The sequence below is a fragment of the Mytilus trossulus genome, chromosome 8 (genome assembly GCF_036588685.1).
Source record: "Mytilus trossulus isolate FHL-02 chromosome 8, PNRI_Mtr1.1.1.hap1, whole genome shotgun sequence".
Taxonomy (NCBI): Eukaryota; Metazoa; Mollusca; class Bivalvia; order Mytilida; family Mytilidae; genus Mytilus; species Mytilus trossulus.
The window spans coordinates 24,666,197-24,679,733 of record NC_086380.1 but is presented as its reverse complement, the minus strand read 5'-3'; the positions used below and the strand labels follow the sequence as shown (position 1 = coordinate 24,679,733).

The 13,537-nt window shown below is 31.9% G+C and overlaps 1 protein-coding gene across 1 annotated transcript; it reads right to left on the bottom strand.

Moving 5' to 3' along the window:
- Nucleotides 1-6,487: 6,487 nt before the first annotated feature.
- LOC134681763 (uncharacterized) lies at nucleotides 6,488-7,888 on the bottom strand. The gene is made up of 2 exons (XM_063541409.1): nucleotides 7,774-7,888; nucleotides 6,488-7,444 (listed from the first exon to the last, which is right to left on the bottom strand). Exon 2 carries the CDS (start codon nucleotides 7,405-7,407, stop codon nucleotides 6,502-6,504), a length of 906 nt encoding a protein of 301 aa, XP_063397479.1. The 5' UTR covers nucleotides 7,408-7,444; nucleotides 7,774-7,888; the 3' UTR covers nucleotides 6,488-6,501.
- Between the last annotated feature and the right edge of the window lie 5,649 nt (nucleotides 7,889-13,537).

The window sequence follows — 13,537 nt, the reverse complement described above, 5'->3', positions numbered from 1 at the left end:
TTTTGCCTCCTGTCAGTTATTACTCAATATTTCGGTTGATCCATGATGTTATTAAGCTGTTGCCGACTTGAATGGAAGTGTTCTATATTTTAAACTTGCAAAATATGTTACTAGTGGTAGACAATGGCAAAGTAGTAAACTGATTTTCGTCAGTCATAAATCATATAAATGAAAACAAATCCGGGTCACAAGCTAAAACAGAAGAAAACACAACTACTATTAGAGGAATGAAACAAAACAGAAACACTTAACTGCTGCAAAAACAAAAACCAACATATATAGTAACGGACTAAATGATAACAATTGCCATATTAATAACTTGTTTCTGTACATTTAAGGTGGACAAAGCGTTTTGTAGCCTTAAGCTTATATGGCAATGTTCTTAGCTTTTACAAACATACAGAAAATAAAAATAACATATAAATCATCATCAATAAGACATATCATTAAATTTAACCAGATTTACAAAAGAAAAACCATAACTAAATACATGAAAATTGAATGTATAGATATTAGAAAAGTCTAACGTCAATGCAAATTTCAACTCGGCAAAACAGTCGTAAACGGTAAAATGTCACGTGCTGTACTTAGCTAATCAGACCACAATCTTAGACGTGGTAAATATATCGTTGATTAGTTTAGACACAGACACATTGTATAGTCGTATTGTAAAGTATTTCTAATTATAAAATCTGTGAATGATAAATCGGTCACCTATGTAAAGTTAAATAAAACATTTTTTTACATTTTCTCTGAAGAAAAGGGAGCATTGTAATGCGAATCATTATCGCCCATACTATTTCATTTGATTTAAAGGGGTAGGCCTTGGTAACACCAAAATTTTCCTCTCGTTTAATTTTCTTATATTCACCTCATTAAAACGGTAGGGATCAATGCGTCATCTGCCAAAGTCTTAAGGAAATTGACAGTTTCATTTTATATATATTGAAAATGACCATTTTCGGGGTACCATACAAAAACGGTAGAAAACACTAGTAGGCAAGAATTATCAAATGTTTTTGCACATGTTGTCATCAGAAATACCCTTGACTGGTAAATTTCATAGAAGAAACATATCTGAAAGTAAATCTGAAACATCAATGTAATACAAATAGGCTGAATGTAAACAAAAACGGTTTTTAATAATTGAGACAAATCTGGCCAGCTCAGATAACAACTATTGTTTTTAAATTTAGCCAGAACAAAAATTGACGTTTAATTTCTGCGAAAATTGTTTTAACATTTATTGGTAATTAATCTTTAATATCACAAAATTTTATCGAATTTTACCGTTTGAAATTTTCAAAAATTTTCAACAAGTTGGTTAACAAGGTACACAAAAAAGTAGAATTGTGGGACAAAATTCATTTTCCCCTTACAAAACCCCCTACAGACTGTCTTTGCATTCTTTAAATGAGTAATTGTTTAAAGAGAACTGTCCTTATAATAATTGTAATTAATTTTACAAGGAAAAACAGTACTATTCAGTATGGGAAGAGTATCCTAATAGGACAAGTTGACATGATTTTTTATTACAACTATTTATTGGTTTCTCTCCCCAGACTACAAAATGCTCCTGTCATCAATAGCAGACGCTATCAGAATTCATTATTTTTGACAGGCTGTCACTATCTAAGTACTATCTTTGTGTTACAGGGGCACTAGCTGCCAAATTCATTTTCACCGATTTGACTCAAATTCTCATATTTTATTTACAACAATGTAAAGCATTTTTCCAAACAATCAGAAGTATAAATAAACAATTTTTTTACAAAACATGGTCTCAATAAGATGTACCCTCATTTCGTGTGAATTTTAGCCAAGACGCCATCTAATTAACTATCAAGTTGACCTTCAATGACCATTTAAGCGATGTAAACATAAACATAGATAAAAATAGATTTAGCAACTCGTTCTATTGGATTTTTTATAAATGTGTTAAATTTTGTATTGTAGATTAAAAGTTTATGTTTGTCGTCGTTTTTACCTTTATAAGAATGATTTTGTAGGGATCGAATCAGTTAATCAAATTATTTACCTAGTTTCTCTTTAAATATTGACATTCTTTTCCTTTAAATACCGGTACACGGACAATGCAAGCGTTATTCTATCTCTTTCTACGTGGTTTTATTGGAGTTCACATGAATATGGATTTAATGGGGTCGATGTATTCCCTTGCAAGTGAATAACTCATTATCAATGTTTATTAGTTATATTTTGATATGAGCGTCACTGATGAGTCTTGTGTAGACGAAACTGGTGTCTGGTGTAATAAGTTATAATTTGTACCTTTGATAACTACTTAATTTGACAAAATTGAACCATTTTAGCTGATGAAAGCAAATTATTATTACAGTTTTTCATTTTCATTAATGATTGGTTTTTTGGTGAAATTCTTTGTGAATTTTGACTTATTTTAATGTTCTTAACGTTTGTGCAATTAGTTTTTTCACATAACAATAATTTAAAAATATCAATATTTGCGTTTCCATGAAAATTAATACACATAATCTGCATAAGCAAACAAACCAAATAACATTTTTAAAAAGAATGGTCCATGACTCGTTTTCAAGTTAAATAAGTTTGAATGATAAAAATCAGTCTAAAACTTAATCTTTTCCCGATAATAGTTTGACGTTGCGAAAATAACAATTTACGTTAACAACGGCATTACCTACCCTATAGCTGTGCCGTATGTCTTAGTTATTAAAATAAACTGATTTTCCCCTTCATTAAGAAACTAATAAGTGTGTTCAATTTGCAAACGTACCTTTTAGACAAGATAATCGTTATGATTGATTATTTACAATGAACAATGCATGAATTTTGTATAAATAAAATACTTAAAGTGGGGTGTCACTATAGACCTCGGCCGTTGTGTTTGTAACCAGTGTGAAAAACTAACTATCAAAATTCAAATGCACACGCAATAAACAATCTTCTCTTTCTTATTTGGTTTGTTCTCGAGAAGTATACAGTGACTTATTTTAAAATACTTATTTAACAAAAACTTACCAGAAAATTGTTTAACCTTTCTCCACACATTCCTTTCTTTTCGTATCTGAATGTTTATTTACATAATCTATTTCATACTTGACATTAGTTTTTGTCATTCAATTTAAACTGCTCACACTACTTATATATACACACAAATACATAATTATTTAAATATCAACGGCAGACAGAGTGACACCTATTGCATGAATACACACAGTTTAAGGAACTGGTATGTACTAGTTACGGAAGAAGGGTAACAAAAGAATTGATTGGTAAAAACCGTTGCCGTATAGTTTTCTGAATTAGTTAATAGTTCAAGGTTCATCAAACGTCCCAAATATAGACTAACAATGTTAGGTCTTTAAATTTACGTTAGAAAATATTTGTTTTTCTCTCGCCAGGATTCGAACCCATGTTTCTGTTATATTATAGTAACACCGCCGCACTGTGTACAGCGCCCAAGACTACTCGAACACCTAAGCAAAACATTCATATAGCTTTCAGTGGTCGATACAATGCCTTTCCGTGAGGGCTTTATATAGAGTTGTAACACAGTACATGATGCATAGTGGCAAGTATATGGTATTCCTTTCAGACAATATATAATATATATATATAGAGAAAAGTCTATAAAAGGACCAACCAGCAAATTTACTATGTACCGGATCGTCTAAAATAGTCGATACTATGCAGATAAGGAAAACATTATATCAGTCTAAAGATTTGCACAACAGTACTGATGTAAGGTGTTATTAAACGAAAATGTTGTTATTAAATCGTGTCGACAAATATTTCGGCTCAACAAATGGCCCTCTTCTTGTGTCACAAGTTTTAACAATACTGATACATAATGTATAAGGTGTAAAAATAAATCAGAAATAATACAGATAAGTTTTGATCTTTTGATTTTAATCAAAATCCTGAATATAATAATATAAAACAAAACACTATAATTCAATATACGTGACTGTGTGTATCAACAATAAAATTGAGTGAAAAACAAAACTTTTGTTGTCAACATAATTAATATTATAAATAATTATTAACATTTGCATACCCATTTTCTTAGCCTTGTCGTGACGAGTCTTATTACCACATAATAACACAATAACAACAATGCAATATAATACACAAACATACAAACATACTCTTTCTCCTGATTTACTCATCATCAAAATATAGAAAAATACAAAATATAAAAACGATTGTATACAAATCAAAGGGATGGTGTTGAAGTAAGAAAACCAGGCTGAGAGGAAAGTGTGTACCTTTTTTTTAGCATAGCTATATCAGATGACAACTCGAATACTCAAATTATCAATAAGGCGTTGGTACTGCAATTCAGTCACGGACTTGCGAATGATCAAAACGTTTTTATAACTCAAAGTTATCAGAAGGAGTTTTTAAGTACACTCCATAATCTGTGAACTCCAAATAAGATCATAATTTACATCATGAATGTGACAACACATTAGCAACGAGGCGATAAGAATCCTCAAGGTTGGACTTAGGATTATGTACCCTTAAATTGTTTTAAATGCTAAGCATATGGATTTTTTTTATAGAAAATTCATGTCATTTCCGCTTGTATCCTTATATCAGACAATTTCTTGCTGAATATATAGAGGATAACTGTTTGCAGTGCTTTTTTTCATTTTTATTGCCTTTTTTAAACTATAAATTAACGCTAAGCATATAATGGATCAAAAACGTAAGTGATCTGTGTTTGAAGTTTTATAACGCAAATTTCTGTATTTCAAAAAGTCTGTTGATTTTCTGCAAAATCTTGGCTTTATTTGCTACAATTTCCCAATTTTTATCAAATGCAATAAACTAAAAATCTAACAAATAATAAATAGCATTGTTTCGATAAAAAAAAATCCTTTGATATACGAACAGAATGGCGCATTTATTATTCATTATCGTTGCTGTTTGATAGTTTTGCACTTAAAAAAAAATTGTAATACACATGGCAACAGAAAGGGTCGAATCCTTACCATAAGCACTTGAAGAATTAAACAAGAAACACCAGTATTGTGAATATACAAACCAAAGTAAAAACCAGAATAAATTACCGAACAGAACAATCAAATGAATCGACAATGTAAGCAGTCATGCTTTAAATGCAAATGTCCTATGCGAATCGCGACGATGATCGGAAATACAATACAATTTATTTTAAAAATCAGACAATTGTTTTATACTTGTTTCTCGAAATAATAAATAAGGTTTCAAACAACGCTAACAAAATAAATAAATATTTGAAAAAAATTACATGGAAACAAATTAAAATCACAAAAATACCGAAATCCGAGAAAAGTTCAAGAAGGAAAGTCCCAAATCAAATGAAAAAAAAACATATTATGATAAAACACTTCAAACGAATGAACAACACCTGTCATATTCCTGACTTGGAACGGGCATTTTTAAATGTAGAAAATGGTGGATTGGACCTGGTTTTATAGCGCTAAATCTCTCATTTGTATGACAGTTGCATCAAATTCCATTACATTTACGATGTGTGAATAAAACAGACATAATAGGTAAAATAGTCAAAATATGAATACAGCAGTCATCACTGTGTCACAATCTCAAAACAAACAAATATTAAACACAAACGCTTGTTTGACGTCATAAAATGTAAATACACTTATCATAGATACTAGGACTAAATTGAATATATACGCAAAAATCGTGTTTCGTCTACAAAAGACTCATCAGTGACGCTCGAATCCAAAAAAGTAAAAAAGGGCCAAAAACGTCACTTATGAAGCAATGTAAAATAATTTTGCCGTTCATTGTTTTTTTTTTAATAATATTATTTCACATTGGGAATGGTGATATACAAAATTCAAAAACAAAAGAATGTTAGATCTTATTTTCAGAAACTGACCGAATTTAAAATTATCCAGAAGTTCTTTATATTTTTTAAGAATCCAAAAATGGTTAATACCCCTACGCGAGTAATATATTTGTGTTGTTCAAAGTATTTTCAACTTTATAATAGAACAATAACATAATGACATATAATAGAATAATATCACTTTGGCGGGCTCTTTAAAAATACAAAGTCGCGTCATATGAACCAAAGAAACACAAAAAGTCGCACATACAAACGTACCAGCAAGCATGAAAGATAATACAAAAACATTGATAGGATTTATAAGTACCGAGCCACGTGAATTACAGAAAACAGACCAAACAGTAAGAGTAATATAAATAATAAAACAAAGACAAATAAAAGAACAATGTAACACGTTGTTAAGATGATAAACAACGTCAGTGCGCATAATCCATACAGTAAGACCAAAAATGCAATATGTATTTTTTTTTAATTGTGTAAAAGGGAATACAAAATACAGCATCATGTATATAGTACTTTTCTTAATGTAATATTCAATAAAGTACGAAGCACAAGTTCACAATAATTGTAAACATATACTACGTCAAAGTGATATCAACAATAAAACTTATTGAACAACATGAGCGCAAATATTTCAATATTCACATCATTCTATCAGAACGTTCAATTTTCTTTTGTGCACCAAGTTTCGAAGCTGTGGGATAGACGGAGATAAATGGCAACTGCTTTTTCTCGGCATCTAAACCCATGCGATAATACATCTTAGCTTCTTTAGTATTTCCGTATATCGAAATATAAATATCCGATAGTGAATAATATGCATCATAATATTTCTTACTACATTCGGGTGCAGAATCTAAATACTTATGAAACAAATTAATAGCTTTTACTGGGTCTTCAAAACGATGCCACCACGCAATGCCGAAAAGGGAATCATGATCGTCATTGTCAATATCATAAGCATTCTGGAAGGAATCGATTGCACGAAATCTTTGGTTTGTGATAGTATAAATCGAACCTAAATTGTTATATAAAGTAGCAAGAATTTTTCGTTGAATATCGGAATGATGTGCCTTTTGTACTTTCATTGCAAATTGTTCGTGTGTTCGAATGGCTATTTTTAAATGTTCAAATTTTGAGAATTCACTTCCACTAAGTTGTGATTCATAAATGAATACATGTTTACAGAATTCAGATAACATGTCATCCGGCCTTTGTTTTATGTATTGATCTATAAGGTAGGAGGCATGTTTTGGAGGCTTGAACTTACCATACCAGATATTATCACACATATGTGCCTTAGAATAACCGTGAAAAGCTGGCTGTAGGAAATCACAGTCATGTTCAGTATCCACTTCTGCTTTTGTATATTGATCTAGTATTAATCGCGCTTTTTTAAACATGTCATATGCTGTTTTGTATTTCAGGGCGGTAGGCGAGTGTGGGAAAGCTGATATCTCAGAATCGGTGAATTCAAAATGCACTTGTTGGTACATATTTGCTGGATCATGGCCTTGTCGAATACGCTCATCTATTAAAACTTCCATTTGTGATTACTGTTCACTCCTTGGTGTTGTTACCAAACTGTAATACAATTTAATGGATATGAAATGTAACTACATTAAATTATCAAGCAGACTTTTACAAAGTCTAAAGCAATTAAATGACAATAGGTTTTTTTTCTTTTTGTATGAGACAGTTGTGTGTTTATCATTTATGCAAAATGCATTGTTTTCTTGTGAATGTTTATGTTGTCGACACATCAGAGGTCTAATCCGCCATTTTCTACATACGAAAATGTCTGTACCAAGTCAGTTGTATTTTACAATCGTATTTCATAAAAAAAAAAATTAAAAAAAATCACGTTAATTCAGCATAGAGAGAACACACAAATACACATATCCGTAACTTACCTTAGAATTTAGAACAGCTTATTGATCATGTTTACATTTATAAAAACAACCTAAATGTAACTCTTCAGTCCTTTAAACTTTTTGTTGAATATTAAATAGTTAAGATAGTTATTCGGTTGATCGATTCCTTTTAAATAAAATACACAACGGCTTTTTATTTAAAAATATTATACAGCTTTCGAATTAATTATATTTTATATACACATAACCGTGACTAGTTTGCTCCGCCGATATGCTATCAAGAAGATCTACGTTTTTACATTCCAGTGAACAAAGATCATGGCAGACAAATTAAACATATAAACAATAATAGTATTTTATTCAGAAGCAATACCGCTTATATAATTTACATATAGAAATATAGTCGCATCAAGGAATAATAACATACATGTTTTATAATTACAAACAGGTTGTATCATATGAGAATGACAACAAATAATACAAATAATAAAATATAAGCAGAATATTATGATGTATAACGAATCTAATCAGCTTAATAAAGGTATTTATACTGCACTCGTTCTATTTGAGCAGTCAAAATGCGTTGACCGTATATTTTTTTTTTCATATACAGTCACTGACCATGATATCACTTTTTCTCATGAATATTTAAATAGAAATTGCTAAAATCATAATTAATTATTCATACGACCTATTCAACCTGTTCTTGTTTTCAATGTAAACAACGACTCAAACTTATTTCTTTTGCAATTTTTAGAAAAAAAACCACTATATTTCATTGGTTAATATTTTTTGGTTACATATATATCATTACATTTTATGTTTATTGATTCTCAAACAAATTTGTTCATCATCGATTACTGTTTCAACAGGTAATGTCCGTTTCATTGTGCTGTACATTTCTCCGCCTGCATGATATGAGGTCTTTTTATAAAAGGGGAAGTTCCCAATATTTCAATCAAATAATAACATTAACACATTAAAAAACAATTGAAAATATTGTTTTAGATTGCAGTATAAAGACAATAATAGTGCCTCGCATTTCCCCGTTTCTAAGCCTCATCCTTATATCGTTGAAATGTCAAGTCAATGCACTATTATTGTCTATTTATCTAGATTGTTATAACCTCTAAAATAGTATGAACAGACAATAACTGGATATATTTTTAACAAGAAGTTTTGTTTCAATAAAATGGTTTGATATCTGTTTTTCCTATATCAAAATATTTCTCACATACACTTAAAGAAAAATAGAGTGTCTGCATGTCTGCACACTGCCTAAACATTGAAACCGGTAATTTTGGAATATTGAAAGAGAAAACAGATTATGTAATATGTGTGATAAAAATATGATAGAAGATGAATACCATTATATTTTTGCATGTGAGAGATAATGATATAGGTAAAAACCATCATTAAGCTGATAAGATTCGTTATAGTTCATGATATTATGCTTATATTTTGTATTTATATTATTGGTTGTCATTCTCCGTCGATGTGTGGAGGTATGTCAATTGCACAATGTAGTAACGATACTGCCAGCTTCGTTCGTAATTTTATACCTGCTAGCAACATTGTCTTACTTGTTGTCTACACGGTTGACATCACCGACATCGTTCCTCTTGCTATCTACATCGTCTCATTTCCTGTCAACATAGCCGATATCGTGATGTTGACAACATCGTGACGATATTGTCTACTCCTCCCTCTTATTTATCTACATTGTTGAAAAGCCGACATCGTGATGTTGAAAACATCGTGACAACATCGTTTTCATTGTTTCCCTTTCCTTTTTTATCGTTGACATCGTGTCGTTGACAACATCATGACGATATCGTACTCTTTCCTGTCTTCATCGTTTACATCGTCGTGATTCTGATGTGGACCACATCGTGACCATATTGTCAACAATGTCCCCCTTTCTGGTTTACATTTTTGACATTGTGGACGTCGTTATATTGACAGCATCGGTACGACATCGTCTACCATTAAATATTACGTTGTAAAACAGTGTTTTGACATTGTTTTTTGGCGATGTCGGCCATGCCAAACATGTAAAGACAAGAAGGTTATAAATATCAATTTCAAATAATATATTTATGTTACAAATGTGTCGATGTTCTCAATAGTAGAACTTATTTACACATTTTTTCAATGTTTGCAAATGCTAGCCTCCTCTTAAGCTTCCTTCACTTCCTTTTTTCATCTTTGGGATGTTGACCCAATAGATTACGTTGTTAAACAAGTGTTACGCCTTGTCTGTTTTGCGAAGTCAGCACTGCCAACCATGCATAGATAAGATGATAAAATAATATCGACACAGAGGTACGCCACAATGTCAACATCGTTCAAAATTGATAATTTAAACACAAGTAATTTGTTAGCGATATCGGCAATGTCAACACGTTGGACAAGAGTATGAAACGATATCGACAACGTTGTACAACAATATTTCTACATTGTCTACTTCGTGATATCATCAATGTCAACGATGTAGACAACAGTAAGAAACGATATCGACAACGTTGTACATTATCGTGTTGACATTGTCTTTTTCGTAATATCGTCAATGTCAATGATGTAGAAACACTATCAACAACGTTGTACAATATTGAATCGACATTGTTTATTTTGCGATGTCGACAATATCGGTACTACTTTGTACAATGCATGCTGAAGTGACGATTTTGCCGATATTGTCAATTTTTCATGTATTTATTCCTGTTAGCAACACTGTCTGCATCGTCCATTTTCCTGCTCAACATCGTTGACATAGGTGACATCTTGAAGTTGACAACATCGTTACAACATCGATTACATCGTTTTTCCTTTCCTGTCTACATCATTGACATCGCCGACATCGTGATATTGACAACATCGTACCTTTATCTTCGCCATCGCCCCCCCCCCCTTTCCTCTCTATGTAGTTGACATCGTCAAAATCAGGAAGCAGACAACATCGTGACGACATCGTCTACATAGTCCCCCTTTTTATGTCTCCATCGTTGACATCGCCGACATCGTGATATTTGACAACATCGTACCTTTATCTTCGCCATCGTCCTTCCTTTCCTCTCTACGTCGTTGACATCGTCAACATCATGAAGCAGACAACATCGTGACGACATCGTCTACATTGTCCCCTTTTTCTGTCTACCTCGTTGACATCGCCGACATCGTGATGTTTAAACCATCGTGCGACATCATCTACATCGTTGTTCTTGCTGTCAACATCGTTGACCTTATGCGTGTTTTTGAGTGTTGGTTTATTTTCAATTTTTTTTTTAATTATTCTGGGTTTTCATCACCCAAAAGTGTATTTCTAAGTTTTTCCTTTTGTTCATCTGTTGGATTGTAAAGTTGTAAAGGATGTTTCAAGGACCTAATTTAAGGATTAAGCAGTGTTTTGGCATTGTAATTTTCGCGATGTCGGCATGCCAACCATACTGAGACCAGGTCCCAGTTGTTCAAAAGTGTTGTTAGGCTAACGATGTCGTTAACGTGTTGTCATAATTTAACGATAATGTTTAGTGTTGTTCAAGAATACTAACTTTTTTGTTAAAACCTAGCTCACTTTAATCACTTGTTTACCCATGATGAAATACTGACGACTGAGTTAAAAATGGCAAGCTTAGCATTGTACAAAAAAAAAAAGAAAACCGCGACATTTTTGCAACAGGGACGGCTTGTAATTCTATGCCATATTAAGTGGGACTGTCTTTAAACTAAGTTGCAGATGTGTTTTTGACCCATGACAATTCAATGGCGATAAATAGATAGAGTTATTCCTCTTTGTACTGGCTCTCTCCTATCATGTACTTTTTTTTTAATCATGTTTCCCTATTTGTGGTTAATGTTGTTTGTTGGGATTTTGTTATCATTGACTAATTTATGCATAATCCTTAACATAAATGATGGGTCTTGAACGGGTTAAAAAATTAGTGCTGATGAATTATTTTTCATATAGTTATGCCTTTTGGAAAAAAATGATTAAATATGGAATATGGTCCCATAAGGGCCCATAGTTATGTGACTGTACAAATCTTGCCAGATTTTTTTGAAGTTAATATTGTACGTTTTATAATCAATGCTTTTGATGCAAAATCAGCACTAAATAATTGGATTTTAAAAGAGTTCTGCCTTTTAGAACAACCAATTATATTGATAATGACATTTCATTTCATTATCTGAATCCTTAAATTAAGAGACATATACCGTGTTTCAAATTGTTTTATTTAGTAAATGCCCTTGTATCTTAAATAGATAATATATATACAATGAATAGAATTCGAATATTGTGTATGGGCTTTTCTTACTTGTTGATGACCGTGCAGTGACCTGTAATTGTTAATCTCTGTGTGATTTTGGTATCTTTTGAATAGTTGTCTCATTGGCATTCATACCACATCTTCCTTTTTTATATTGGGACTCTTCTTTAAATATTTTTATTTCTATCATTCTTTAATTTACATAACAATTTTGCCAGTGGAAACATAATTGTGTTTTACATAATATGCCAATTTCATTGTTTAGGTATGTACACACATGGAAAGGACACCTATTTGGGAAAATGGCATCTTACTTGGGGGTGGTGGATATCCATGCCGCCCATTTATCATGATGCCTTACGCCCGTCCTGCAAATGAAGACCAGACAAAGTTTAACGGGCATCATGCTAGAACAAGATGTGTAATAGAAAGGACACTTTGGAGATGAAAAAGGCGTTTTCATGTACTTCGTTGAGGTATTAAACTAAATTAAAAAAAATTAATAAAGTTAGTGAACAAGTATTTAACTACGAGATGGGGAGGGGGAAAGGTTATAATTGTATGTTGGATTAAAATAAAGCAGATTCCTATCATGACTTAACATGTTGAATTTAAAATAAAGAGTGCCAATAAGACTTCTTATGTTATGAGTTCATATTGTTTTTATTCAACTTTTAATTTATAGGTTCGAATTTAGTTTGCCAGTGGAAAATAAACTAGAGGTTCTAAAGAGCATGTGTCGCTAACCTTGGTCTATGTGAATATTAAACAAAGGAAACAGATGGATTTATGACAAAATTATGTTTTGGTGATGGTGATGTGTTTGTACATCTTACTTTACTGAGAATTCTTGCTGCTTACAATTACCTCTATCTATAATGAACTTGGTCCCGTAGTTTTAGTGTAAAATATTGGTAAAAATTTGCAAATTTTATGAAAATTGTTAAAAATTGACTATAAAGGACAATAACTCCTTAGGGAGTCAATTGACCATTTCAATCATGTTGACTTATTTGTAAATCTTACTTTGCTGAACATTATTGCTGTTTACAGTTTATCTCTATCTATAATAATATTCAAGATAACCAAAAACTGCAAAATTTCCTTAACATTAACGGGCAGTAACCCAACAACAGCTTGTCCGGATCATCTGAAAATTTCAGGGCAGATGGATCTTGACTAAATAGACAATTTTAGCCCCATGTCAGATCTGCTCTAAATGCTTTGGTTTTTGAGTTATAAGCCAAAAACTGCATTTTTTCCCTATATTCTATTTTTAGCCATGGCGGCCATCTTGGTTGGTTAACCGGGTCACTGGACACATTTTTTGAACTAGATACCCCAATGATGATTGTGGCCAAGTTTGTCTAATTTGGTCCAGTAGTTTTAGAGAAGAAGATTTTTGTAAAAGTTAACGACGACGGACGACGGACGACGGACGCAAAGTGATGGGAAAAGCCTAATTGACCCTTCGGGCCAGGTGAGCTTAAAATCAACCAGACAAAAAATCAACATATCTTTATGTATAATAAATA